General features: G+C 40.6%; 1 protein-coding gene across 1 annotated transcript; it reads left to right on the top strand.

The window, feature by feature from the left end:
• Positions 1-2,171: 2,171 nt before the first annotated feature.
• On the top strand, positions 2,172-13,786 carry urm1 (ubiquitin related modifier 1). Its single transcript, XM_040156642.1, has 5 exons — positions 2,172-2,265; positions 4,522-4,592; positions 9,879-9,960; positions 12,165-12,213; positions 12,860-13,786. Exons 1-5 carry the CDS (start codon positions 2,231-2,233, stop codon positions 12,926-12,928), a joined length of 306 nt encoding a protein of 101 aa, XP_040012576.1. The 5' UTR covers positions 2,172-2,230; the 3' UTR covers positions 12,929-13,786.
• The last annotated feature ends 12,951 nt before the right edge of the window (positions 13,787-26,737 follow it).

Genomic DNA, 26,737 nt, shown 5'->3' with positions numbered 1-26,737 from the left:
CAGAGAAAGCCTTCAAAATAAAAGGAAAAAAAACAGTATTTGTCACATTAGAGGTTACCAATACTCCTCCTAAAAATAATAATCTAATACTCTAGTAAAAAAGGTTCTTTTTTGATTGAGTCCAAACCAGAGAAATTGAGATTTAAATGGTATATGAATATTGATAGATTTTAACAGGGTAATGTGCATTCAGATTTTACAAACACAACATTACGAGAATTTGATTGTGTTTTCCCACATTGATTAAGGTTAACAGCTGTTTCACATTATCTTCAATAGGACATGTATTTTCAAAATACTAAAATAGCTCAAATGCACTTTGGTATAAATCCAATGTATGTATTTACACATGTAAAACAAAAAAAAAATCATATTATATGTATGTACTGCAACTATTTGTGTACACCAGTCAAATGCATGTATAAGATCATTTTTGTTTACTGCATAGTGAGATGAAGAAAGCGCAAGAAATCCATCGGAATACAACAGAAACGTGGCGCACCAGCAATAACAGCAGTACGTGAACCTCAAGGCAGCTTAGCAAATGTGATGTGACACCCAGTGATGGTGTGATCATTCCTGGATAACTCACTCCATAACCATGAAACCTACGGCCCTAAAAATCCCAACCCTACCCCATCGTCTGCCTCTTTGCCTCCCTCTGAGCTCCCCCATATGACTGTTTTCACTGGTGTGGATACACCTCATCGCAGCTGGGACCAAAAACTGCAACCAGTAACCGTACTCATCATGTCTTCATTATCTTTCAAAACTTCCACTGCTGCCTCCACCATCACCCTCGTTTTTCCCGCCTGCCTCCTCACCCCTGCCAGGCCCCTGGTCGATCTGTCTATCTCCCCCTGCACTGACTCCTCATTAACACATGAATGAAGACAGGGAAGGCCCTGCTAAGGCTTGGACGCCAACAGAAGGCAAAAGATTTGCAATTCAAACCTCTGACTGACCTCCTCCGACCCCCGTCGCATCCTCCCAGCCCTGTATACTGGGACTGGAACTGTCACCAGTATGATTGAGGATGTATGTAAGGAGGTAGAGAGGGATAGAGAGAGACAGATGTGCATTCACACACTCATGTCATGCCTTCGCTTTCATATTGATTGACACAATGCAAATACATGGAGACATGCATATGCACATTTATAGAGTGTGTGTGAGAGGGAGTGCAGTATGTACTAATAATTTTCCAGCTTAATGATTTTCCAAAATAAAGTCAAGTTCAAGGGGATATGAGTTCACAAACGAAGGCACCCCCATATGGCAAACTAATTGCAAAGATTTTGGCTTAGAAACAAGTGCATCTGATAATTTTATCCTGGCCAACAAAGGTCTAAAAAGTCCATGAGAGCATAGCACTCAATCACAAACTGAGAAATAAACATCCCATTTCAACTCTGGTGTAGAAGTCAACATTTTCCCAAGTCCCTATACTACTACTAAAACTGGGATAAAGGACAGGTATCAAAATTCCAGTTGGTATTTGCAATACTGACTCCTGGATTTCACAGAAACACAACTAACACGTACAGAACAGAACTCAGCCCAAAATGCCGACATGTTCTAGTTCAAATAATTCATGGAAATTCTGGAAACAGCCCAATTTTCTCAATAAAAAAAAAAGAATTTGCTCAAAAGCTCCTTAGCTCCTTGTATGGACAGCATTTCAAATTCCAGATCTCAAAATGAAATATAACACATAAAATTAACCAGCTGTTTAATACATAAACAAAAATTTAAGATAGAAATACTTACATAACACGATTTTAAATTTTTTGGCAAGAAATGTCTTAAGATCATGGCTCATGTGTTTTTCTCTCATTATGAAGGGCTACACTATGTAGTAATGTGCAAACAATTGTTTTCCTTTCTTTCTTTCTTTCTTTTCCTTTCTTTCTCTTAATTTTTTTATATTCTGAATTATTACGCATACATCGTGAACCTTGTGCACCATGCTTTGGCAGCTCTTTATGTGACTGTACGTGAATATCGCCAATCATGGAGGTTTTACTTTGCACACCAGAAGTGAGAAAGAGAGATGCGGGAATTATCAGTTAAATAACATTATGTGTGTCTAAAAATACTTTCATTTCAAAAATTACGTTGAGTTTGTTTTCAGTTATTATCAAGTCTCCTTTTAGCCAAATAGAAAAAAAATATCCAAACACGTCACTTCCGACTTCCTGCGCCACTACTTCCTGCATGTGCCAACAATATGGCAGCGCCTATAGCGATTCACCTGGAGTTCGGGTAGGCGAATTTAAAACCCTCTTTGCTATCTTATTGTTCATGCTTAAGCGTCCTGTCAGCGGTCATGCCGCAACAAAACACTGTACGGGTGTTGTAGTAATTTATTTTCGTATTTTGTCTCTAAAAAGAGACCTGAAATCTGTATAGAAAGACGATAGTCTGGAGTTTGTTTATGAAATACCCATCATCGTGTAGTCGCATCTCTTCTCTAAACTGAGGAGAGTGGACGGAGATTATGTGCTGGTTTAACATATTTAGCATATGAGGAGGGACGGTACTCACATACGAACGGTGCTGGCAGCTTGAACGCCTCTTTAGCTTCTTCCCAGTCTGTCCACGCTGCTCTGTGCAAGCTGTGAAACATTTTTCAGACCTTAGACTCGGACTCAAGTCAGACTTACATCCCAAAATGACGAGTAAAAACCTGGCTTGAACTTCACTGCTGCGAGAAGTGACTTGCTTCATACTTCCCTTCCCAGAGACTTGACTAGACCTTAGACTTGAAAGCAAAAACATCAAGTCTGTATCTTTGATTTGGAGAATCCCTGAAAAACAAAAAAAAACTAAGATCACAACAGACATCCTCACATATGGGTGGGCGATATGAATAAACTATTTTTCATGATGTATATGTAATTTCACATAAACATATACAAGTATATCATAATGTATAATTCTTTGTAACACTTTGTTTTGGGGGCTCACGTTGCTCCCTACACTTTATTAAAAAGGAAGGGATATGTTACAGTAAATCCATTGGTATGTTCCTGTAAATGCCTCTGTGACTTGGGATTAATTATAGAGAAAATAGAGACAGTGTTCCTTTACTACATGTCCACTTCATTAATTCCAATTAATTGCTGCTGTAACCCGGAGAGTCTTTTAGCCAGTGCACAGCAGGTCAGCCGAACATGCAAAATAGTGAAGTTTGTCCACAGGCAAGCATTTAAAAAAATTAAAACAAAAAAAAAAAAGGGAATACAGTGTCCAGTTCCCAGTTAATTCACATTTTCTTTGGTTTAAATGGATCTCTGACAGTTTTTTTCCAGTCAGTAATATTTGAAGCAGTTCTTAAGGAAATTCCTTTGAGAATCAACAACAGCTTGTAAGCTCTACGAAACTAACTAAAATAACTAAAAACTGAAACAACTATTTTACACCTTTGTCTTTATTTTCCCTATACTTACAGTCACTTCACAGTTCTTGTACTCCAGAAAGTCTTAAGGACAGGCCCAAAGGATCATAAACTGTGACTATGGGGAAAAAAAAAAAAAACCACACACCTTCATCAGATAAAATTCATACAAACACAAACACTGATACCAGTTCCACATAATTTTAATTGGATTACCTCTCCAGGAAACTGGCCATAAAAAAGAATTAGGAAATTGCAGGCCTATTAAATAAGGCGTTATCTAATTTTCTATAAAATCGATTGTGAACTTAATGACTAAAATAACCAGAAAGGAATGTCTGTTTTTCGCTAATCCAACAAATTAAAAGCTGACAAAGCAAAGAACTGCTTCACATTGATGCAAAAATACAACAAAAATCCAATATTGTATTATATTGAGATATTAAATGGATAGCTATGGTGGTATAGTTGGTATAGCAAAACCTTTGAAAGTTAATTTATGCCATTTGACTTCATTGTTAGGCTAAAACACTGAAAGGACTTTATCACAGTTGAAACATATAAAGCAGATTGGATTTAGATTATGATTTGCAATTTGATCATGAAGACTGTTTGTCTTAAATGTGTCTTTGAAGAACCAGAGTTTCCTAACCCAGACACACATAACACAAAACCTTTCTCCCTGTCTGGCCAAATTGCCCCAGGCACAGAGTAATGGGAACCAGGGATAAATGGGTTTTATATATTAAATCCTGCAACCTGTTAAGGCCACTTAAATTAATGTGTGTTGTTTATATGCTGTATCTGTAAAGTTGTTTTTTATCTTGAAGGTGGGGACATAAGAATTGATGGTCTGCTTCTGACTTCTTTTTCTGTCGCCTTGATGCTCTTCGTGAGAGTTAGTTAATGTCAGTATTAAAACAGCAACAGCATTTTATTTTTCCAGCACTCTCAGCTCAGCTAGATTGGTATCACAAAGTGTCACAATGTGGTTGCTTGTTGCAGTGTGTTTGTATTGGAAGCAATCCTCTATCAACCCTGGCTGGGTTGATAGATGACTCATGTCTAAATGCCACAGAAACACACACCTTAGTTATCTACTGGACTCTGTCTTTGTTTAGAGGAGGAGCAGAGCTGCTTTTTAATGGTGTGAAGGAACATCATGTGACTCTTCCAAGCCAACCAGAACCTTGTGAGTATCACCTGCCACCTGTCTGCCTATGTCATAATTTGTAGACTAAATAGCCTAGAATCTTTTCCCTTAATATACTGTAAATGCTGTGTGTATACATGATATCATATAGCTGCATGTCAGAAACCCAAGGATGAGATATTTTCCTAATGATTTGGAGGGTTGTATTTAGATGTGCCACTTAAGGACCAGTCCAGTGTTTCTGCAAGCTTTAGTCCATTTGCTACACATCACACAGATGCTATTATATGGTAAGTGTTCATGGTGGGACTCTACAACATCCAAGACATCTTGGCTTCCAAGCAACATTTTACTGCACAAACCTTTAAATTTAACTTTAAAAACATGTTGACAAAGTCCATATTTGCATATTATTGGTTTTCAGGTCTTTATTTTCTAATAGGACTGCGTTTTAATGCAATGCGGTCAGCCAACCCTCTTTCCACCAGCACATGAAGGCCCCAGCTTTTTAGCTCCATTTGCCTTGGATCATAGTGTTAAATTAGCTAAATGAAAACTAGATATGAGGTTCACAGCGATGGACTCCATATCAAGTTTGCGGCCTTGTCAAGTTGACTTTCATAATGTACTGAAACAAAGAGAAACCAATGGTTCCCTGGCAGGAAGGATAGATGGATTTAAAAATTTGATATAGACTGGTTTGTGGAGAAACCAAAGAACCCTTCACAGTGTTGATCACTTGTGCTCATTTTATTAACAATGTTTTGGTCTTCAGTCTTTCATCAGGTTGAATTTTACGTGATCAACTGCACTTGACAGTGTGCAGGATTCTTTGGTTTCTTCACACTCAAGAGTTTTTGATCCTTCTCATCTGTCAGTGAGACCTTTCGATGTGCAAGAAATCTGATGATAGATCATAATGGCAGCTTACAGCTTTATTAGGCCTCTGGCAATGAAATCTGAAAACATGGACAATGAAATTAAATCAGTTTAGAATTTGGGGATGGAGGGGAGGACAGATCTTGCAATCTTTGTCTTGTGATGCACCTTATTTTGCTGTTTATTGTTAAGTATTACTGTGAAAATGTATAAAGTAAATGTACGTGTCCATAAAGAAATGATGAATGACATATTTTTCCCATTTTATTCCCACATACCAATACTTCATTTAAATGTACAATTAGACAGAAAATTAAGTAGTTTTAAAAATGACAAATTATGAAATTTAAAGATTATACTTTTTTACATAACAATAAATCTTTGTAGCTTTAGATTTATCTTTATTCATATTTCATATGGGTCTTTTGAATGTTTTGTTGATATTGTGCTTGTGTCATACAACAGGTAGATAAATCTACCAACTTAACTGGTCACAATTTAGTGTGGTTGCAAGCTCTATATTTAACCCTTCACTAACATTTAAAACAAACGGAAATAAGGCTGCCATATATAGCTACAGTATTTCCCTTTGCCCTTCTCTGTCAAAACTTAATCTTATAAGCCATTATCCTCACATCAACTTCCCTCTTCTTTTCTTCCTTTCCCTCTTTCCATCATCCGCTTCTCTAATATCTCTTCTGCCTCTAAACTGATCCTTTCTGCCTATTTCACTTGGAAATGCCTGTATATGAAATTGGGAAGTAAAGGGGGTTAAAAGGAAGTTTATTTTGCCTCCATGAGTTACAAAAGAGCAGCTGGGGTGACGCAGCTCAAGTTTTTTTTTTTGTTCGTTTTTTTTTTTGTCTGAGATCATTTTGACTGACTCGGCAGGCGTGTGCTAATTTCTCAATTCATACGAAAGTTTTCCACCTCAGGATCCAAATTTATTAGATTTTATGTTGCCACGGGATTCAGGTTCCCTCCAACATGGGTCACTAACTCAGCATGGAAGAGGGAAAACCTGCCTGCAGCCTGACTTTATTCCCCAAACCCTGCTCAGGACCCAGGTCTTTGAGAACACAAGGAGAGGAAAAGTGTAGGCTGTGAATCGCAGCTGCCTAGAGGTGAAAATCTTGCGATTTTTATACACACACACACACACAAACACACACATATATATATGCATATGTGTGCGTGCATGCACGTGTGTGTGTGTGTGTGTTACGGAGAGAGAGAACAAATTAGAGAAATATGTGTCTTTGGCATCTGACTAAACAAAGGGTGTTCATCCATGGCGCCGATGTTACCACGACAACAAAAAGACAAAAGTTGACCAGAACAGGGAATGTCAGCCAGATATGACCTTGCTGCACAGGCCGACCTGTGTGAGTGTGTGTGCATGCGCACTACACTAGAAGACCCGTGATTTTGCCATATAGTGCACCAAGTTCAGAATTTTAATGTCACAGGAGACATTCTGACATAACATTTCCTGCCTGTATTTGCTTATCGCGATCGTAAGTCTGGACTGGTTGTGTAATCCTGAAAATGTTGCTCCAAACTAATTTAGCCTTACACGTGTGTGTGTGTGTGTGTCTGTGTCTGTGTGTGTGTGTGTGCGCGTGCGTGCGTGTGTGTGGCAGATATAATTGGTTCTGAATCCTTCGTATTTCTCTTTGACCCCAGCCAGTGATTGATGACCCTCGACTGAAAGACCCCACCCCCACTCTTTCTCTCTCTCTCTCCTGCTTTATCTATCTCACTCTCTCTCATACACACAACAAAACCCCTGTGGTCTAAGGATCACACAGTTTTTGCCTCTCGTATCAGCAGAAAGATGGATAGCCCCACCACCACCACCACCACCACCCCCACCACCACATGACCGTCATAATTGTACTAGAACAGTAAAGCAAATGGAGAAGAAAGGGGGGAAAAACTGCACGCACAAAAGAAAAGCGGGCACGGTTTTGAATCAACTCAAAATGGCGCCTTTTCTCTCCCCTCCCTCCATGTCTCCTTTTCCACCCACGCAACGCAGCCATCCCAAGATGCATTAGGAGCCTGTGACGCATTTTCCCTCTCTTGTCTGTTTGTACCCTTATTTTCTCTTCCCCTCTACCTGGACCGCAAAGTAGACCGGTGTAACCTTTTACAAGACAGCCATTAAGAGGGCAGAGCCTTATCACTGTTTCTGTTATAAAAAGCGTAATTGATGAAATTTTGAATTATTACCAACCCGTGTATTGAGCGAAAGCAAACCATTTATTTTTTCTGTGTGCAACTTTTAACATGTTTGCGCGTGCGTGTGTTTAGAGTGGGGAACATAAAAGAGAAGGCAAAAGATGGAAAGAGATGAAGGAGAGAAAGAGGGTAGGAGAGCAGGTTTTACGAGAGAATGAGAGCGAGCGTGAGAGCAAATGAAAAAGCAAATGGACGAGGGGATGAAAGAGCAAATAAGGGGTAATGGTGGAGAAAAATGCCAATAGTTAAAGGCAGAGAGAGAGAGCAAAGAAAGGAGTCACCACAAAAAAGGAGTTATGACTGCTGTAGTGATTAGTTCTGTTTTTAGCCCCGCAGAGGTGCAGGTCAATATTCACTGCCTTGTACTGTGTGTGTGTGTGTGTGCGTGTGTGTTGCAATGGAAGGTATTTGTCTTTTTTTATATGGGGGCCTGGAACCGTAGAAAACTAGCACTATCATTACACTACTGAGCAGGCTGACAGCACTGCAATTAACCTGAACACAGGCTTGGAGGTGCATGTGCAAACATATACACACGCACACACCTCATTCATCACATATCTTCAACACGGTCTGTTGCCCTCATAGCCACAGTGACCAGACAGTTGCCTCTAATAACCTTCTTTTTTTTTTCGTTAGCTAAATGTTAGAAGTTTTAAAAGTATGCCCTTTAACAGGGATCAATTTTTATGTTTCCTGTGTTCAGCTTTTATTCTATTTTATCTTGTGGGTATTTGTATTTTATATTTCGTAACCAGCATTGCTTGATTTGAATCGGAGAACTGTAAATTCTGTGATTTTATGGACAAATAATTAAACCCTGAACTATGGAAGACAACTCTTCTAGAGGAAATAAAACGAAAATTGTTTTCGTCAGATGTGTGGACCCAGTTATGAAATTAAAAACTTTGATACGCCTCTATCAAGATAATTTCATAATCTGAAAACCTGGAAAAGGCATGTGTTTTGTTGAATTGTTGAATTTTTTTGTTGAATTTTTAATTTTGATTGTGTGTGTGTTTGTGTGTGTGTGTGTGTGTGTGTGTGTGTGTGTGTGTGTGTGTGTGTGTGTGTGTGTCTGTCGGTCTGAGATATGGCTACCGGCGATAGCAAACCTGCTCTGTGTCACTACGAGTCTTCGTGGACTTGTACATTAAGCTGTGATCATATACACGCGTGAACGCACAACCAGGAAATGGTTACAACAGAATTATAGATTTGTGTGATTTGTTTTCACTGCATTCACCAAATTTTTGTGTCCACATCATACACTATTTTTATAAGGAAACACACCAAGCACTAACACACACCCACAGAAACTCAAAAGCCCCTAAACACCTTGAGTCTTAATGTCAACGATAACCATAACTATAATATATTCATTGTCAGTTGTTTAGTAGGGATTTATCCTAAAACCTCTCATTGTCGTTGCCTTTGTGGCCGTTAGTCGGTCTGAGTGAGGCTCAGCCTATTGTTGAGACGAGGTCAATCTGATTGTTCAAGAGGTCAGACTCATAGGAAATTCAAGCATCGCTGATATTCAAGCTCAGGCGACAATCAGTGCATTTAATTTTCGACTCTAACAAAGAAAATTATAATTCTGAAATAGAATTTTGCTGCTTATTTCATTAGCCCCGCATTGAAATTTTTCCCTACAAGTGTGAGGCTAGACAGAAATATAATTGCATTTATATTTTTAAAGTGTCCATGCTGTTAAAAAATGTGTACCTTTGATATTTTAATTTTTTTTCTTCATCTTAACATTTTAAAATTACATGCCTAGCTGTAGATGACCTTTGTTTTCCAATCTGTTCAGTTGCCTCTAGATTTATACGCACAAATCATTAATTTTATTTCTTTCTAACCAAGGTGAACAGTGTCGCTCTTGGCCATCGATATAAGTCAACCCTCCTCCCATTTCCAATGTCCCCTCCTTTCCCCCCAAACATACACTCATAAATATACATGCACACACACAAACGCACACACACACACATGTATACACAGTCTCATCCCGCCTGGCTCTTCTGTCGCGTCACATCGACCAGGGGGCTGGAACCATGCACCTTGACCCTTGACCCCTAACCTGTGACCTCTGTTGTCTGCCTGTGTATGGGCTTTGTGTGTGTGTGTGTGTGTGTGTGTGTGTGTGTGTGTGTGTGTGTGTGTGTGTGTGTGTGTGTGTGTGTGTGTGTTTTCTAGGGGACATGAAGCAGCTGCTGGTCTGGATCCAACGGAACCTGCTGAAGGAACGGCCTGAACTCTTTGTCCAAGGAGACTCTGTGTGAGTGTGTGTGCACTTGACACACACTTGATCTGTGTACAACAATATAACCTTAAAGGATGTGTTATACATGGCACTGCCACTGGAACAAAATCTTGACTGCCAGATATGACTGTAATACTCGATCTAAATTGCTCTATGAGAACAGCTTTCAGTATGTTGAAAATTTGAAAATGAAACCAAACCAGATTGTTAGACTTTCTGAAGCATTTTTTCTGCCGTTTAGAACTGCTGAAATGAAAACAGTTTAGCCTTCAGGTTATAGGTTTCAGTAAGATGATTACCTGTGTGCGTGTGTGTGTGTGTGTGTGTGTGTGTGTGTGTGTGTGTGTGTGTGTGTGTGTGTGTGTGTGTGTGTGTGTGTGTGTGTGTGTGTGTGTGTGAGCTTGTGTGTTTATACGCACAGGTGTGTATGTGTGTGTGTGTGTGTGTGTGTTTGTGTGTGTGTTTGGGTCCAGGGCTCACAGCAGTCTTATAGGACTGGCTGACTTTTACAGCTGCCTTTGTGCAGGACTATTTATAGCACCACCTAACCAATGAATGGAGAAAAAGCTGGACTACCTATAAACCTTATAGATTAGATGTGTGTGTTTGCGCGTACTTTACGGTGGAAGCCCACGCTGTTTTTTGAGCAAACCATCATCAAGATGTTTCCTCATTATCTTTTAAAAAAGAGCTATTACTGCTATGTGTGACTAGTTTACAATCTTTACCTTTTTTCTATTCTTTTGTTCTTTCTCAACACAATCCTGTTTTTGTGTGTGTGTGTGTGTGTGTGTGTGTGTGTGTGTGTGTGTGTGTGTGTGTGTGTTTGTGTTTGTGTTTGTGTGAGTGAGAGCATGCACACTTGTGCAGACACGTTTGTTCTCACAGGTTCCTCACACATTGCCCTTTCTCATTGACGTCATAGAGCATCTACGAGGTGGAAAGAAGCTTGTTTGAACTATATGAGATGCATCAGTATATATTTCAGGCATTATCTCACCATCCACATAACTAAACTCTGGCTTTTAGAAAAAAAAGACTCACACCTGTTTAGAAGACTGCACCCAAAGGTGCCTGTTGTTACCCTCCCCCATTATCCTCTTTTGAAGGGTGGTGATTTTTCTTTAAAGCTTCGTGTCTATGTTATTTTTGGGCCCCCATTCATTTCCAGTGACAGTTTGTTTTCCCCATTTTCTCTTTGCTCTTTTACCTCTGCCACTTTTATTTAAAGAAAAATCATTATGTTAGTCCTTGTTAGACAGAAAACAATTTGGGGAATTGTGACGGGTATTGCAAGTGCTTTTGCATATTTGGAGACAGAGCAGTTTATATTAGATCACTTTCGCAGCATTTCATGATCCTGCATGTGCTGTAACCTGAACCTAACACACACAAAAACACACATGCAGTGACTTACACCTATATATTTATTAGCATGAATATACCAGTGTTTGTTCTCAAGCATAAAACTGGTTATCTCTTAATTTTATACTCTGAAGTGTTGAAAATTAAAACACTGGATTTGATTTTCTATTTTCTCTGGGGTACATTCTGTTTAAATTGTTAAAATGTATATATATTATTACATATTTCTTTTTGACTTAAAAGATTTCAAGTTTTTCAAGCATTTTTTTTTTACATATTTTTCATAGTTACTTTCAGGTATACTCATCGTTTACTTGTTTTTTGTTTTTTTTTCGCTATATTGATTTGATTGGGATTTTCAGTCGGGCTGTGTCAGCAAACAAATGATCCCTGTGTCTTAGTCTACCATCCCACAAAGTTAAAGACTAAGTAGTAATTAGAATTAAGAATTAGCAGGAATTTAATTAGTAATAATTGATTAATTTTTTTCTAAGTATGGTTCAGTTTGACAGACCTACATTCAGAGGAAAAATGAAAATTTCATGCCTGAGATTAAAGCAATATTTTTCTGTTTCCCTTTTATTGAACATCATTTATATTTTGGTTGAGGCACTTCTTATACTAATTTTGCTGTCATTTTTCAAAACAACTTGAATGTTTTCTCGCGATTGTGTTTGTTTGTTTATTTATTTATTTGAGGACTGCTTTCATCTCTTAATGTATACAAATTAGTATTTGCATTTGTTTGTGTGAGCTGTTTATATCTTTGTATAGTTTACATGTTTGTATACTTGTGTCTGAGTCTGTTACCTTCGGGAAATGCGTCTGACTCAAAACGGTGTGTGTTCCCACAGGAGACCTGGGATTCTGGTGCTTATCAATGATGCAGACTGGGAGCTAATGGTGAGCACTGGGAGCCATGTTTGCTGTTAGATGGTGTGGAGAGAGTGTGTGTGTGTGTGTGTGTGTGTGTGTGTGTGTGTGTGTGTGTGTTTTTAGCAGTGTGTAAAACATGTAATATTTTTCATTTTGAGCTCTTTTTAATCTATGTTGTCTGTTTTCAGGATGCACTATTAAATTGTTTAGTATTTCGAGATCATGCATGCAGCAGTGTCTTTGGCCTGTGTGCATAGATGCCCATAACTATATAAAATGCTGGTGTGGACGTTAAAATCAGAAAGAGGAAGAGAGTTTATGTTTGCGAAAGTTAGCCTGTATGTTCACTAATACTGGGATTGTTCATTTTCTCTGAGTTAGGTAATGTTTCATATAATGTGGGAGCAGCTGCAAGACACGTTTGTCCTTGGGGTCTCATATCTGAACACATATTTACATACACAAACAGTCTGAGTGCTTCAATTTCAATTCATTGATTCAATTACAGGACTCAACACAGGATGATAAATGAAATAAAAAGTTTGTTATTGATCTGACCCCAGAGGGAACACGGGAGTAATATACATATTTGTACAGGTAAACACACGTATTTCTCCTTTGACTAGTACAGATGTTCGAATATTGAACCTTTTGTGTGTTTTCTAAACCTCAGGGGGAGCTGGATTACCAACTACAAGACCAAGACAACGTTGTGTTTATTTCTACTCTTCATGGAGGATAGAACATGAGTTAGGAATGCAAACACATCCTAGACATCTCTGGAACAGCTTTTCCTCCACATCCTCTGCGCTGTTCAGTCTTTCCCCCACATCCCAACAACATGTCACCCCATTGGACGCTGTGGATGTGTCAACCCACTGAGGTGATTTATGTTAGTCCGCAAGAATGTGGATATTCAAAGATGGTTACTGAGAAAGATGTGGAAGCCGGGAGACAGGAATTCTGTGGACGTTTTTGTAAATACCAACATTTAAAAAAAAAAAAAAAAAATCAAACTGGACAGGCTCAAGGGGCAGTCATATGACGCTCTGGTTGTACTGGCCAGCTCACATGTGCAAGTGTAAAGGCTAGTGTGTGAGTGTGTATACCTTCATCTCCCTGCAATGTCTCTTCCAGCATGACTGTCAAAGACAAAATGACTTTATCTAACCTAACTCTCTGGTCAAGAGAGTATTAATGACAAGGTAACAATTCAACCCCCACTAATTAGCATTTATAAACTGCATATAGACATTGTTTCATACCAGACTATAATGTGGTTGTATGCAGATATGACATTTTAAGTTTTTATTAATGTATTTGTCAACAATTATAACTTCTCCTATATCATATTTTATATGATTACAACTGTACTACATTAGTCATTCATTATCTATTTATACAACAGCAACCACTTTTGGACGCTTAATAGTTGTTGACAAATACATTGATAAACACCTACAAATGTACCTCCAGCTACTTACACCTACATAATAGTGTATTACAAAGTATTAAAGATTTATATGGTGCTTATAGATGCTAATATTAAAATAAAGTGTTACCAGAAAGAAAAGTTTTTCTTTATTAATTTCTTTCTTTTTTTGGTCCTATGTCATTTAGAAAATAAATGTTATTTTTTATTCTTCTAATTGCCTCTGATATTCTAAAAATGATTAAAAACTTTAAAAAAAACTGTGCCTGAATCTTTTTTAATACTGTAACTACATTCTTAATTATCAAAAGAGCATTTTTTTTCTGAATATTTGAAAATTATGTATTCTTTTTTGTTGTTGTTGTTTGTTTGTTTGTTTTCCCAGTTTTATTTTTACCTACATCCCTGACAGGAGGGAATATTTTCAGCTATAACCTCAGTGGTGAATTAAAGATATAATAAATGAGGAAAGTGGAATTCTTATGTACTCTTACCTTTTAATTTACACTTCTCTCGTTGTAGTAAATTTCTACTGCTATGTGTTTAAATATCAAGATTAATGTTGTGAAATTGTTATCTAAGGTAAAGGTTACTGTCTTAACAAATTCCAAAATCCTATCGCGTATTTCTACTTTAGTCTCGCTGGGCAGTGTCACCGTAGAAGTCCGGTTTCAGCTGCCAGGATCCACACCAGCCTGTGCCACACACGCAGGCCTATAGCCGAACGCTTTTCTCAATTAGGATCGCGCATCCCGCCTCGATAATTCCTGGTGATAGCCTATACCTGATCGATTTAAGCCCAGCTCTGTGATCACGCTGCGGTTTTAGGCTGATTAGGCGAGACTTCGGGGAGATTTTACCGTCCTACGTGTAGCGGGGGGGGGGGAGGGGGGTGGGGTGGGGTGGGGCGGCATGGCCGTTTTGCGTGCGTGGTCGTGTGGTGGGTGGGGACCACTGCGGGAGGTCGAGGTCTAGCCCCCGGGGCTGTCCTCCCCCGAACGCCCGGGGCGACCCCTAAACCTCTTCTCGGTTGCGGAGTCCGATTCGCGACGGGGAAACCGGCCGCTCGAAAGGAAATGCAAATGAAGCTTCCACGGGGTTAGAGAGGAGGAAAAACGCAGCGCTGTGTCGGCCAGCGAAGGCCTGAAAAGCTGTGTTTGTGCGTGTGTGCGTGTGTGTGTCTGTGAGAGAGAGAGAGAGACTTTTACATAGAGAGGAGATGATCGACATTTATCTGCGTGTGTGTACACCCTCTGGTGCCACCATTTTCAAATGTTGTTTTTCTAATTATTTGGGCTCAGTATTAGGAACATCAAAGGTTGCGGAGTTTATGTGGGATGTTGCAGATGTTAAAGTGTATAACCTTTCCATTTTTTTTTATTATTTTTATGTGTTATATCCTACAGGAGACCCTAGTTTTCCCTAATTCGTGTGCATTTGATCCCCCTTTCGGCTCCCATTGCTAATTGCCACATGCGCTCTGCTACAACACTCGAGCTTTTCCGTCACTCCTGCAGGGTCCGGACTATTACCTGGGCCTGCGCCGTTCATACCGTCCACGGGCTGCACGCTGACTGGGCTGCCTGCTCCACGGGGAGACGTGCTGACGAGGCCGGCGGTGGGAGAGTCGACCTGGCCCAAACCGTCAGATCACACACGTGCGTCATAACGACCGTTTTCAGGTCACAAGAGTGGGAATAAAAAAACGCCTGTGGTCGCCAGTCTGAGGTAAACAGCCATAAAGTAAACACCGGCCAATAAAAATAAAGTACTAGATGATGATTATACATAATAGCATCCAATAAGTGTTTTGTTTTTGGTTTTTTTTTTTATCTATCAGGCTGACAGGATGGTGCTTTTGTAAAACTGTTTTATCAAAACGTATGAAAAACTGCATCCCTGTATTAAAGGACGTCAAATTGAAACCGTCATTATCAGACTTTTGTGTGCATGCTCCCATATAGTATGAGATCATTTACCAAATAAAAGGGCACCTGCCTGCTTCCTTTGAGGCTTCAAAGCAACTGTTGCCAGATTCGTGTTTTGCTGTTGCAACCACAGGCACCCATACCTACCTGCGGCGAATCCGGTGCTGAGACCCAGGGCGTGTTAGTTGCATGCGAACAAAACAGCGTAGGCAGAAATGTGCAGTCTGCCATTGAACCAACCGGTGAGACCTGAGCTTCTGGCCCTTGGCAACGTTCAAAAAGCTTCTCCTTTCGAGGCATTTTTAGCATCTATCAATCAAACACGCCGAATCTTACAAGCCTCACCTCTTCTACAACATAACACATACAACCTGCTGATTACTATTAATAAAGGGGAGGGTTTGTTTTTTATGGGACCTGCTGTGCAGTGGTTTCTGGCAGAAAAAGCGTGCACGTACCCTGCATTTGTGCAGAACAATCGTCTCACATTAGAATGAATAATATGGGGTCGTAATTTGGAGGCTGCAACAATAGAGAAATTAACGATTAAAAACGAGACAAACGCCAGAAAAGACTTGTCCATTACAGTGTATGGGACACAGGAGCAAACAAGATGCACCAATCGCCTGGAATTAAGAAAGGTTAGCCTTTAATGCTCAACAACACACACACTGGCTATCTGTGTGTGTGTGTGTGTGTGTGTGTGTGTGTGTGTGTGTGTGTGTGTGTGTGTCGTGCGTGCAGTGTTGTTTCGAATTAAGGACAAAATATCATTTTTTAAAAACGTTTTTCAATTAAGAAAATATCTTTTAGAGGTAAAATATTTTATGCAATTTTGAACTAATCTTTAACCGCTAAAAACTTCCGCTGTTTTTGTTATTTACGAGATTAATTTAGGTGTAATTGTACAATAATTTAGCCTATCGTTTTTAAAGAATAATTAGAATTGTTTTCAAGCAGTAAAATGAATATTTTTAAAAATGAATCAAGTAAAACATCAAAACACCGAGGCTAATGGGCCAAAAAAGTGCCCCATGTGATTTATCAGTGGCTCCAGAAATCTGGCAGCATCAGTCATCAGGCCTCTTCCGTTTGTTTTTGTTTGTTTTCTGTTTCTATAATACTGTGACACCTTAACATGTAGTGATCTGCCCTTGATTTGGTTTGAGAAGCAATAAATGTGACATGGTTTCTCGTGTTTAACTAACATATCTGGGGTTAAGTGCTCTGCTGCAGGATGCACTTTGGGTTTAGCCTTAATGGGCTCTAAATATGCTCTTAGCGTATTAATAAATTATTCGAAATTATTTAGGAAACTATTTTCCAGCCAAACTCGGCTTTTAACGAAGACCATTTTCACCTTAATCTAATCGCCTCGTTCATTTGTATTTATTCTCCTCGTTCGTGGCTCCATGCATCTGGTGATATGTCCCAGTCTCCAGCCTCGCTCATCTCTCCCACAACGTGCACCTCTGCTGCATGTGAGCATTCAGCTTACTGCTTTCTACTGTTTGCCAAACACAGTCGATACATCGATGCCTCCGGTCGATATTTGCCATTTAAAACAAACAGTCTTCATTAGACCTTCGACAAAGTGTAAACACCAATCGGGCCAACCACGATGCACACCCCGAGAAACACATTACATGAGGCAGAGTGAGGTTTCCTCCACTTTATTGGCCCAGTCCCGCGTCTTTTTTCTCCATAACATGCAAACTGTGATGCGCATCTTACCTGAAATGAGAAGAGTTACAAAACAAAACCAGACTTAAGGCCTCCCTATAGCCTTCTTCGTGGTTTGGAGGGCCCACACTCTTGATGTGGCGTTTGGCCAAAGACAGCGGTGATGAATGTGAGTCTGCAGCAACAGATGTCCATACACAATTCTTGGGGTTGAATTTGAGTTTACTCAAGAATTGCGTTTGGACAATCAATCGCTGGAGACTCCGTGTATCCCCTGCCAAGATGAAAAGAAGAAATGGAACATTTGATCATTGAAATCACAAGTGTGCACGGGCAGTTCATGCATAGGCCCATGGGTGCACCTGCTACGCCTGCCTAAATGCCCCTTGACAGTATTGGCTGTGTCTGTTACTGAAAACAGTTTCCTTTCCCCCTTTTTTTTTTTTCTCCCCCTACAAGACGGGGAGTTGCAGCACCGTGCATTATCGCTGACCTTCTCACTGCTCAGCGTTGCCTCTCGGGTTCGCCTTTCCTTCTGAAAGATCCGCTTTCCGACACTGAGCTGTTGCACCAAAAACACAACATAGTTTTCGGGACGAACACACACTTAAATATAACCTGTAGTGCAACTTTCCTCCAAACACACTTATCGAATGTCAGATTTGAAACTCATCCCCTCTTTTCGACTGGTCGCCACATTAGAAGGAGCTCCGTCCTTTCTCGCAGTTGCTTGATAATGCTAAGGAGGCATTGTTGCGGCCACAATCACTTTGTTACTTTTTCTATTGTTGTTTGAAAGCATCCTGAAACGCACGCATCCTTCCCCCCCCTCACTTTCCCTTACAGCTACCGTTACCTCTCCATGTCTTTACACCGGTTGCTAGTTGTAAAGTTAACCCCAAGTCTGTCCAGATCTCTGGGGCCTTAAGATGGCTGAATGGCCACTGCATCTTTAGGTGAAAAAAAAATGTCATCTCCGTTGGTTCACCAGAGTCTTACTTTTGAAGTGTCTCAGGGTGGTGGGGAGGCTAGAAATCAAACAGCTCAACTGGACTTTCTTTTATTTTAAAGTCCGGGTTGAGGAAGCCAAGAAAACGCCATTTCTGCACCTGTGTTCTGTCATCGATTTAAGGAAAGACTGCTCAGTTCTGGTGCCTCAGGATGCACAATGCCTTTCCACGGATGTTAAATGTAAAAAAGAAAAAAAAAAATCCCCTCCTTATTTGAAGCAAAATACTTGGAGCGTCAGTGTTCTTCCCTGTTGTGTTTCATAGCTGGTGATGAAACCGAAAAATTAAAAAAAAAAAAAAAAAAAAAAAAAAAAAAGGAAACCCCTTAGTTCCCGTTGGTGCGTCCTTGATTCGTTTCCCACGACGTGCGTTCCCTCGCATCTCTCTGCTCCGTCAAAATGCCCCCCAGCGAGCAGCGTCGGATGGTGACAAAAAGAGGAGAAGAGGAGCGGGAGAGCAGCGGGCTTCGTGCACTCCGGACAGACGCTCCTGCCTTCCGTGCATCCTTCCTTTACGAGACTCTCGGACCGACTGACTGGCTGGCTGGCTGGCTGGCTGGCTGGCTGGATGGATGGACGTCTCTCTGCCCTCCCGGCTTTTTCTTTACGTTGCTCCAACAATAAACGCCGCGGCCGCGACGCAAGGCGGAGTGAGGACTGGAGAGGGTCCTCGCTTGGTACTGAATTTGAATAACACCACGGGGTGATAAATGTCCATTGTACTGCTTAAGTAATGAATCTCCGCTGTCCTCTATGTCACACACACACACACATACACACACATACATACATACACACACACACACACGCCAGCAGCTGCGATGAGGGACCAGCAGCCCCTCTTAAAGACACAACAGCCCCATTTTCTACCCAAAAAGAGATTACAATCCCGACACTGTTTACTCTCTGACCGCACTGCATGACGTTTAGTGTTTCTCTTGTGCCCCCTCTCTTGTGTGAGCAAACTAGTGCAACGCTGTAACCAGGCACTTGGACATAAAGCGGTGCCTTCAGCGCCATGTGCAGCCATTCTGCTGCGGAAAGGGCAGCCTACTGTAGGCCTCTGTGGAGAGTGTTGTCCGAAGTGACAGAAAATGAGAGGATTATAAGATGCTCATGTGACACACGATTGATGGGGCGACAGAGACCTTGTTGTCTTGTACTTTAAATGATGATGAATCTTGATTTAGATAGCACATTTCATGCAAAAAGATGCAATCAAAAGTCAAAAAGAGTGCAAAACTGCACCGATCCTTTTGCATAGGCCAAGTAATGCATTGCACATGTCCTTTTACACTATTTATTCCCATTATGTTGCACGCGTGCAGCTGTTCTTTTATTTATTCTAAAATGTCAAGGTTAAATCTCTTAGCCCTCGGGCACACCTGGTTAAATCGTGGACATGGTGATTAATGAGATCAGATGAAGTATTTTTATAAGCATTAAAACAGAAGTCGAAAGAAAACAGAACCAAATTAAAGAGATGTTTTGAGACTTTTCTGTTTGCGTGCCCCCATAGCTGCTTTTTAAGCACAGTGAAAAAGCCGAGAGAGCTCTCGCGCTTTTGTGTTCATGCGTAAAACGGTTTGGTATAGATGCCCAGATGTGTGGCTATAATTTAAAAAAAGATAGAGAGATTCAAGAGAAGTCTTAAGTCTGTGTCTCTCCCTCACTAGATACAGGAATCTGAATCAAACCCATCCTCATGTCGTGCATATCAGCACTTGTGAATGCTGCGTTTGCGCTGCAGCTTTTTGATGCTTACAAACGCCACCTCCTCTCTCTCTCTCTCACTCTCACTCTCTCTCTCTCTCTCTCACTCACTAATAAATCATCCTGACTGATCCCACCCCGGGCGCAGGGGGTCCTCCTCTTTAAAGCTCAATCCGTTTTTTCCCTTTTCATCCCTCTGAAGAAGCCGGGTTAACCTCTCCTGATCCACAGGGCTAGAGCCCCTCTCAGCCTCAGCCTGCCTCTCATTCATTCAGCCAGTCACTCATTCCTTGCTCTTTTTTTGAGTGGTGAAAGGCCAACCCCTCCATCTCCGCTCCTCTCCCTCTCTCTTTCTCTCTGCCTTTTCATGCCCCGACTTTTCCAGAGGCGGGAAACCCAGTAAGAAGTCAAGAGGGTCCACTTTCACTCTCACTTTGACATCCCTTACTTATGGTGCTTACAGTTATATGGATGCAAATAGTTTTGATTCTCTTATTTTGTAATGTGGACAAGACCCACAGTGCAAAGATTTTTTTTTTATTTTTAGCTCATGATCACATTAAACATAGAGAGATCTGCAACAGAAGTTTGTTCTTTGATTTCCAATTGTTGCTTCTGTGTTGCAAAAAGCTGACTGACAGCTCAACAAGTGATGCCCATGATATGTGGGGTCTATTGCAGTACTACCAACATTTTAGTTTATGGATAAGAAACATCATTAAATCTGCAAATTAGTTTTCAGACGACAAATTATTAAAATATTAGATAGATTTAAGGTCAAGCACTAGAAACACATTTGTCCCTTCCAGATGTTGTTCCTTTAATTATTTCTTTAAATTGTGTGTGTTTGGCTACGGTTAGTAAGAAAAAATTGTTTCAGACTAGGAACATTTTTTTGACGTTGTAATTTAAAAAAATCCAATGAAAACTTTTAAAGGCTAAATAGCGACACACAAATCTTGAGACACTATCGACTATCTTCAGTTGCTGAATTAAGGCCTTTTAGCTCAGTAGCTTTCATGTTGAGAGTTAGTCTTGGTGGTGTATAGTAGGGGTGTGTGTGTGTACACACAGAAACAGTAGGGAACCGCTGCACTCTACGCAGGGGTCACTGTGCTTCCCTCCATTCACAAATCAATGTTTAACCCGCTGGCTAAAAGGCCTGGCAGGGGAGAGGGAGGCCCAGTCGGCGGGGTGGGCTATGAAACCATACTGTTGAGAGGAGGAGAGGAGGGAGCGGACAAAGGGAACAGGGGAATCCTCAAAATAAACCTCCTCTGGTGAAGGCATCTCCTCCCTGCTGCTAGGGCACGGCTATAGAGGATGGAGAGCAGAGTAGAGAGGTTAGAAAGACAGGCAACGCTGTGGCAGGGAATGTCGTTGAAATTTATAGTGGGAAGGATGTTCAGGCAAGACAGGGCATGGATTCAAACGGACAAAGAGGTAAATTGGGAGGAGAGTTTCTGAACAGGCTCAGCGGACAAACACAATTCCTCCATCCATCTATTTACCTGCTAATACACTCTATTTCTCAAAAAAGATCTTTATGGAGGAGCAGTGTTGCACTAATTTCACCCAGTAAGCATTAAAACAGTAGGACCTGTTCATCTCCACTGGCTGTTTGCAATATTTAGTGGAGAAAATGTTAGAGATAGGCAGGAAATATGATGCAGAACCAGGGGCATTAAAGGAGACAGGCAGCGAATGCGGGAAACCAATTACAGAGGCATAGAAGTGCCGTACTATTCTTAAGGCCGTGACACACAAAGGAGGCAGTTTTAGCATCCCACAGTCTGATATGAACATGTATTTTTGCTTTTTGCAAATTCCTTTACTTCTTGCATGCATTGCCAAGCTATCGTGTTGCTTATGGGTGAGATATGTTATGAGTTTGCTGGGGTTCTGAAAAATATCCAGTCAAACTTACAGGAGATTGCTTAACACGTTGTTGGGGGGGGGGGGGGTCGTCAAGGAACAGACCTTGTGATCAGGCTAAACCACTGAAGACGCACTGCAAACATACAGCTGTGTGAGTGCAGAGAACAAGTTTTTGTTGGTGTGAGAAAAGTTGACTCATCAGAGATTGCAGGTGGACTTCTTGACACTGATGAAAGGCTGGACTGGAAAATAAATCTTGAGGAATAACCAACAGGGCACAATGGCTGAGATTAAAAGATTAAAAGAAAATTTTCTTACAAATGCACAACTGAGTGTGTCCTGCTACTCTCTACTCAGACCAACACACACTCCTCACCCGCTTACTCCTCCTCTGCCACCATCACAACCATGCATACACACACACACACACACACACACACACACACACACACACACACACACACACACACACACACACACACACACACGCTCCTTCCCCCCAAGCATTCCGCTGCCTAAACATCCCCCAGAATTCTTTGACAGTGGCTGCGCTGTTGCTTGGCAACGAGGCGACGGACAGCGTCATCCAGGGAGTAACAGAGAAGATGAGAAGCAGAGAAGTCTACACTAATCTCACCATTACTTTGTAGAGATCATGGGGCACAAGGGTGTTCACAGATATCCTTATTCTTATGTTTGCAAGACTAAAAGATGCAAAAGCAAATCAACCTTCGAATAAATGTGAAAGGTTTGAAAAATCTAAGTTTTGTTAAAAGAAAAAAGTTAAAAAAGCTGACATTCTTATATCACGCCTCTGCACCTGAAATCTCCAAATTGACTCTAAACTATAGCAGCATAAAGGTGAAAATAATGAGCCAAAGAGAACGTCCTAATATCTCATTATCTGGAGATTTACCCTGTTCAAGCCTCTGCTTCACTCTACACCACACTGTATGGCTCATTACCATCATAAAAACCATCATCTACTACTACTCTAATATATTTAAAAAACAAAAAAACAAAAAAAACAGATGAGAAATCCCAAATTTTAAATGTTGTGTTGATGATTCGTTCCACATTCAGGAGAAGAGATAATGCAATCATACCTGTATCAATGACCTCATAATCTCATTATTGCCGGCATTGCCAGAGCGTTCACTCTGAGCATCAGTTTCTTTGTGCTGACTAAGTAGAGTCGTGTAGACACTGGGCTTGATGTATGCAGGTTATTTTTTATGGAAGCAATTCTGTTTAAGTGCTTGACTCAAAAAAAAAAAAAAACACCCAGCCTACTGGCCTGGCCTGTGACCAGAAACCTAACGTCTGCAAGGTTGACTATTTGATTTATGGTTACACACAGGAAAACAAACACTGGCTTGGCTTACATCTGATGTGCAAAAACACTGTCAGAAAATGTGCACTTGTTGGATTAGATCAACATATTAGTGAGCTAAAAATTCCCCTGGAAAAAAAAAATCATGTGTTTCAACAAAATCATATTGGACACCCATAAAACTATAGGATAGATACTATACATATGCAGCGGCTAAGATGATATTACAGCCTTTCAAACTACCATGCTGTTTACAATTTTAATCACATCTCAATTATTTGCAAGGTTACATTTTCATAGTAACCTTACTGACACTAGATGCAGGGTCTCCTCGATAACATACTGCACATCAGTTATACGTATAGTCACTGTCAGCTGAAACTTGTAGAGTTTTCCAAATGTCAGCTGCAAAAGAACGAAAAAACTGCTTCTTCAAACTGCTTTGAAATTTGCAGTTAATAAAATGAGTTTTGAAGGGATTTCATGAGCTCAGGTGGTTTGGGAGATTTCTGAAACTGCAGATGATTGTGAAATCATTCAGTTTACAATAAAACAAATAACCACATGTGGAATTTAGTACTGAAAAGATTAGACAGTTAGTGGACTGATGGTAATTAATTGATAACATGCTGATAATCGACTAATCATTCAAGTGATTTATCTAGAAAAAAAAAGTCAAACGTTCGCTGTCTTGAGCTTTTCAGACATGAAGATCTGTTGCTTTTCTCTGTTTTATGACATTGTATATTGTACATAGCATTGTGTTTTGGGTAAATAGATTTATCATAAACAGTAATCTAAAGATGATTTGACAAAGAAAATTATCTTTAGTTGCAGTCCCACTGGAGTTACTAGATTCTCTCACAAGCTCAGCAACGCACTGTGCAAAAAAAAACAAAAAAAAACACTGTTACGTTGGCTCAACAGGATATCAGTTAAAATAAAACACACGACTCCTTAAATTGTGGAAACATTACACTCCTGAGATAGGATGACATCGGAGGAGCGGAGCAGAATGAGTGAAGCTGCTGTAGCTGCTGAGTAAGTGGGTATGTGCCACGGCTCAGACCCTGAGTGACAGGTATTGACCCGCCCAGCCAAAAGACGTCTCTGTGGGACACACTATTGATTATTGCCACAGCAATAAAGGTCCCAGAAGCTTGTGAGAATGTCACGACTCTCTGCTGCCTACCATCCCCGGTCCCAACACACAAACACAAAGACAGAAACACTTTTCGCTCCCTGACACATCCTAACCCACAGCCACTCGTTCTCTCACGCTAACTTAGGCATTCTGAGTGGGCAAAGAAAAGATGAAAGAGAGATTGGTGGCATAGTGACTGCCTGCCGGGCTAGGATGTGCATTTGTGTGTGTGTGTGTGTGAGACCGTGTGTGAAGATGGATGAGTAGTGGGCCCTTGACAGACCCCACACTATGCTTTAAAGGGTCAGTTCACCCAGGTTCAAGAAAAACATATGTCCAGTTATGCTGATACTTTTGGTTGTATTTGCTAGAATTTTGTCTGTCTTTAGTGTCTTTCTGCTGCCAGTGCAGTACAATGGTGGTGAACACTGTTCCGTTGGTGATGTGCCCAGCAAGACAAATTACACTTTCATCAGCAACCTGTCTTTGCAGAATCAGTTACTGCTACTAAAATAATCCACAGAACATGTTGTCAACAGTTTAAACAGGGACGTTTTTTTCAGTTTACTGTAGTTCTAGTGAAAACTAATCACACTGTGGTCTGTGGATTATTCAGAGTAATAGGAACAACGTTTCCGGAAAGACACATTGTTGTTTAATTTTCTAACTGTCACTTTTCAATGATGCGAGCCCTCCAAAGAAAATTTAATTTGACTCCATTGTACTGGGAGGGAGGCAGAAATCTTCGGGTTTTATGTCTCAAGACTTGCACAAATAAAGCCAAAAACTATCTGCATCGATGGACATTGCTAGAGAGAAGTGAGATAATATGTGTTCGGTTTTTTTTTTTTCGTTTGGGGGAGCTGACCATTTAACTGAGTCAAGTGAAGCCACACTACACATACACGATCATGTCACTGCAGTCTATATGCTTTTTCTCTTTCAGTCTGTCCCTTGCAATCTGGTCACAACATTACAGATTTCTTTTTGTCTTTCTCTCTCTTTCCTTCTCCCTCTGTCTCTCATTCACACACCCCCACGCACAAACGCCATCTCCACCCTTGACCTCGCTGTGAAAAGTTAGTGCACCAGAGGCTGAACTCTCCCAGATCTGCCTCAGCCACAAACGCTGGGAAAGTGCCCCTGACATGCGTATATGTGTGTGTCCGAGTGTGTGTTTGTGTGTGACTGTGGAAACACTTGGGGTGTCATGAATAGGAGAGATTTGACCCTCAACCCCCTGAACTATCTACACAAACGACGCCTTTAACCCAAGTCCGCTATTGTTAGCAATGACTGCCTTAGCTTATTCACAGGGCCTGTCAAAAGAGTCAAAATTCATTATTTACCACTTTGTTTATTATTTTCCACCCACATCTATGCCTCTCCTCATTTCCTCTTTCTTCACCACTCTCTTTCTCCTGTTCCCATCACACCTCTTTATTTCTGTCCTGTCAACCTCAGCTTCTGATCTTGAGTTTTCACTCCAGTTCCGAGCAGGTTGAGCATTAGCACTAAAATCCATCAATTTTTATAATTTTTCACATAAAATTGGTATTTGTATGTTTTTGCCCGAGCCGCTTTAATATTTATTTCTTATTCTTACAAAAGCGTTCTGCATAATATTGCCCTGAAGATATAACGGTTTGCATGTGCATATGTGTGTACGGTATGAGTGTGGACCGCTGGAAGTGAACGAACATGATAGATTTGACATTGTCTCTATAATTTAGATTGTTGGTTTAATGATAATGTGTCTAAACTATCTAATTGAGATGATTGCTTCAGGTTATGTTAACACACACACGTCATTTACATTGGTGTATAGAGGGACGATGCATCTTATGAAATAAGGTTTGACAATGTTCTCTACAAACTGGTCAAAGATGGTTTAAGCTTGCTGGATATAACCAATGATGGACTGAGATCTTATATTGCTTTATTTCTTTTGAAAACAATCTTGACAACAGCTGTTAAAGGAGTCTCTCAAACTGGGCCCCAGGGACTTCCTGGGGTCACTGAGGAGGTTCAAGGTGGTCCCCTGCGGCAAAAACTTAAGTGAACGCTTTTTTTGATCCACCATGTTGAGAAACACAATGGGAAAGGGGGACTGGAGATGCATTTATCTACCAGTTATGACCTCATCAGGGGAGACGAATAAATAAGAGAAATTTGTTGACCCTAAAACTGACTAATACCAGTAGCTATTTATTCAAAAGAACAATAGAAACTATCTCTACAGTCCCACTTCAACCAGTTTGTGACCAGCTTTGGGACTGTTTGCGTCGTTCCATCAGTAAGTGACCCAACACACATAAAGGACAATACCCCTGGTTTAATCCTCCGGCGTGTCTGTTCACAACTTTGAAAATCAACCCACTCCTAAAGCCTAACCACAGTGCACCTGTCTGCTCCTGTATCCTCTACTCAG

This window comes from Xiphias gladius, chromosome 20 (assembly GCF_016859285.1).
Source record: "Xiphias gladius isolate SHS-SW01 ecotype Sanya breed wild chromosome 20, ASM1685928v1, whole genome shotgun sequence".
Classification (NCBI taxonomy): domain Eukaryota; kingdom Metazoa; phylum Chordata; class Actinopteri; order Istiophoriformes; family Xiphiidae; genus Xiphias; species Xiphias gladius.
This window is presented reverse-complemented; position numbering and strand designations above follow the sequence as displayed.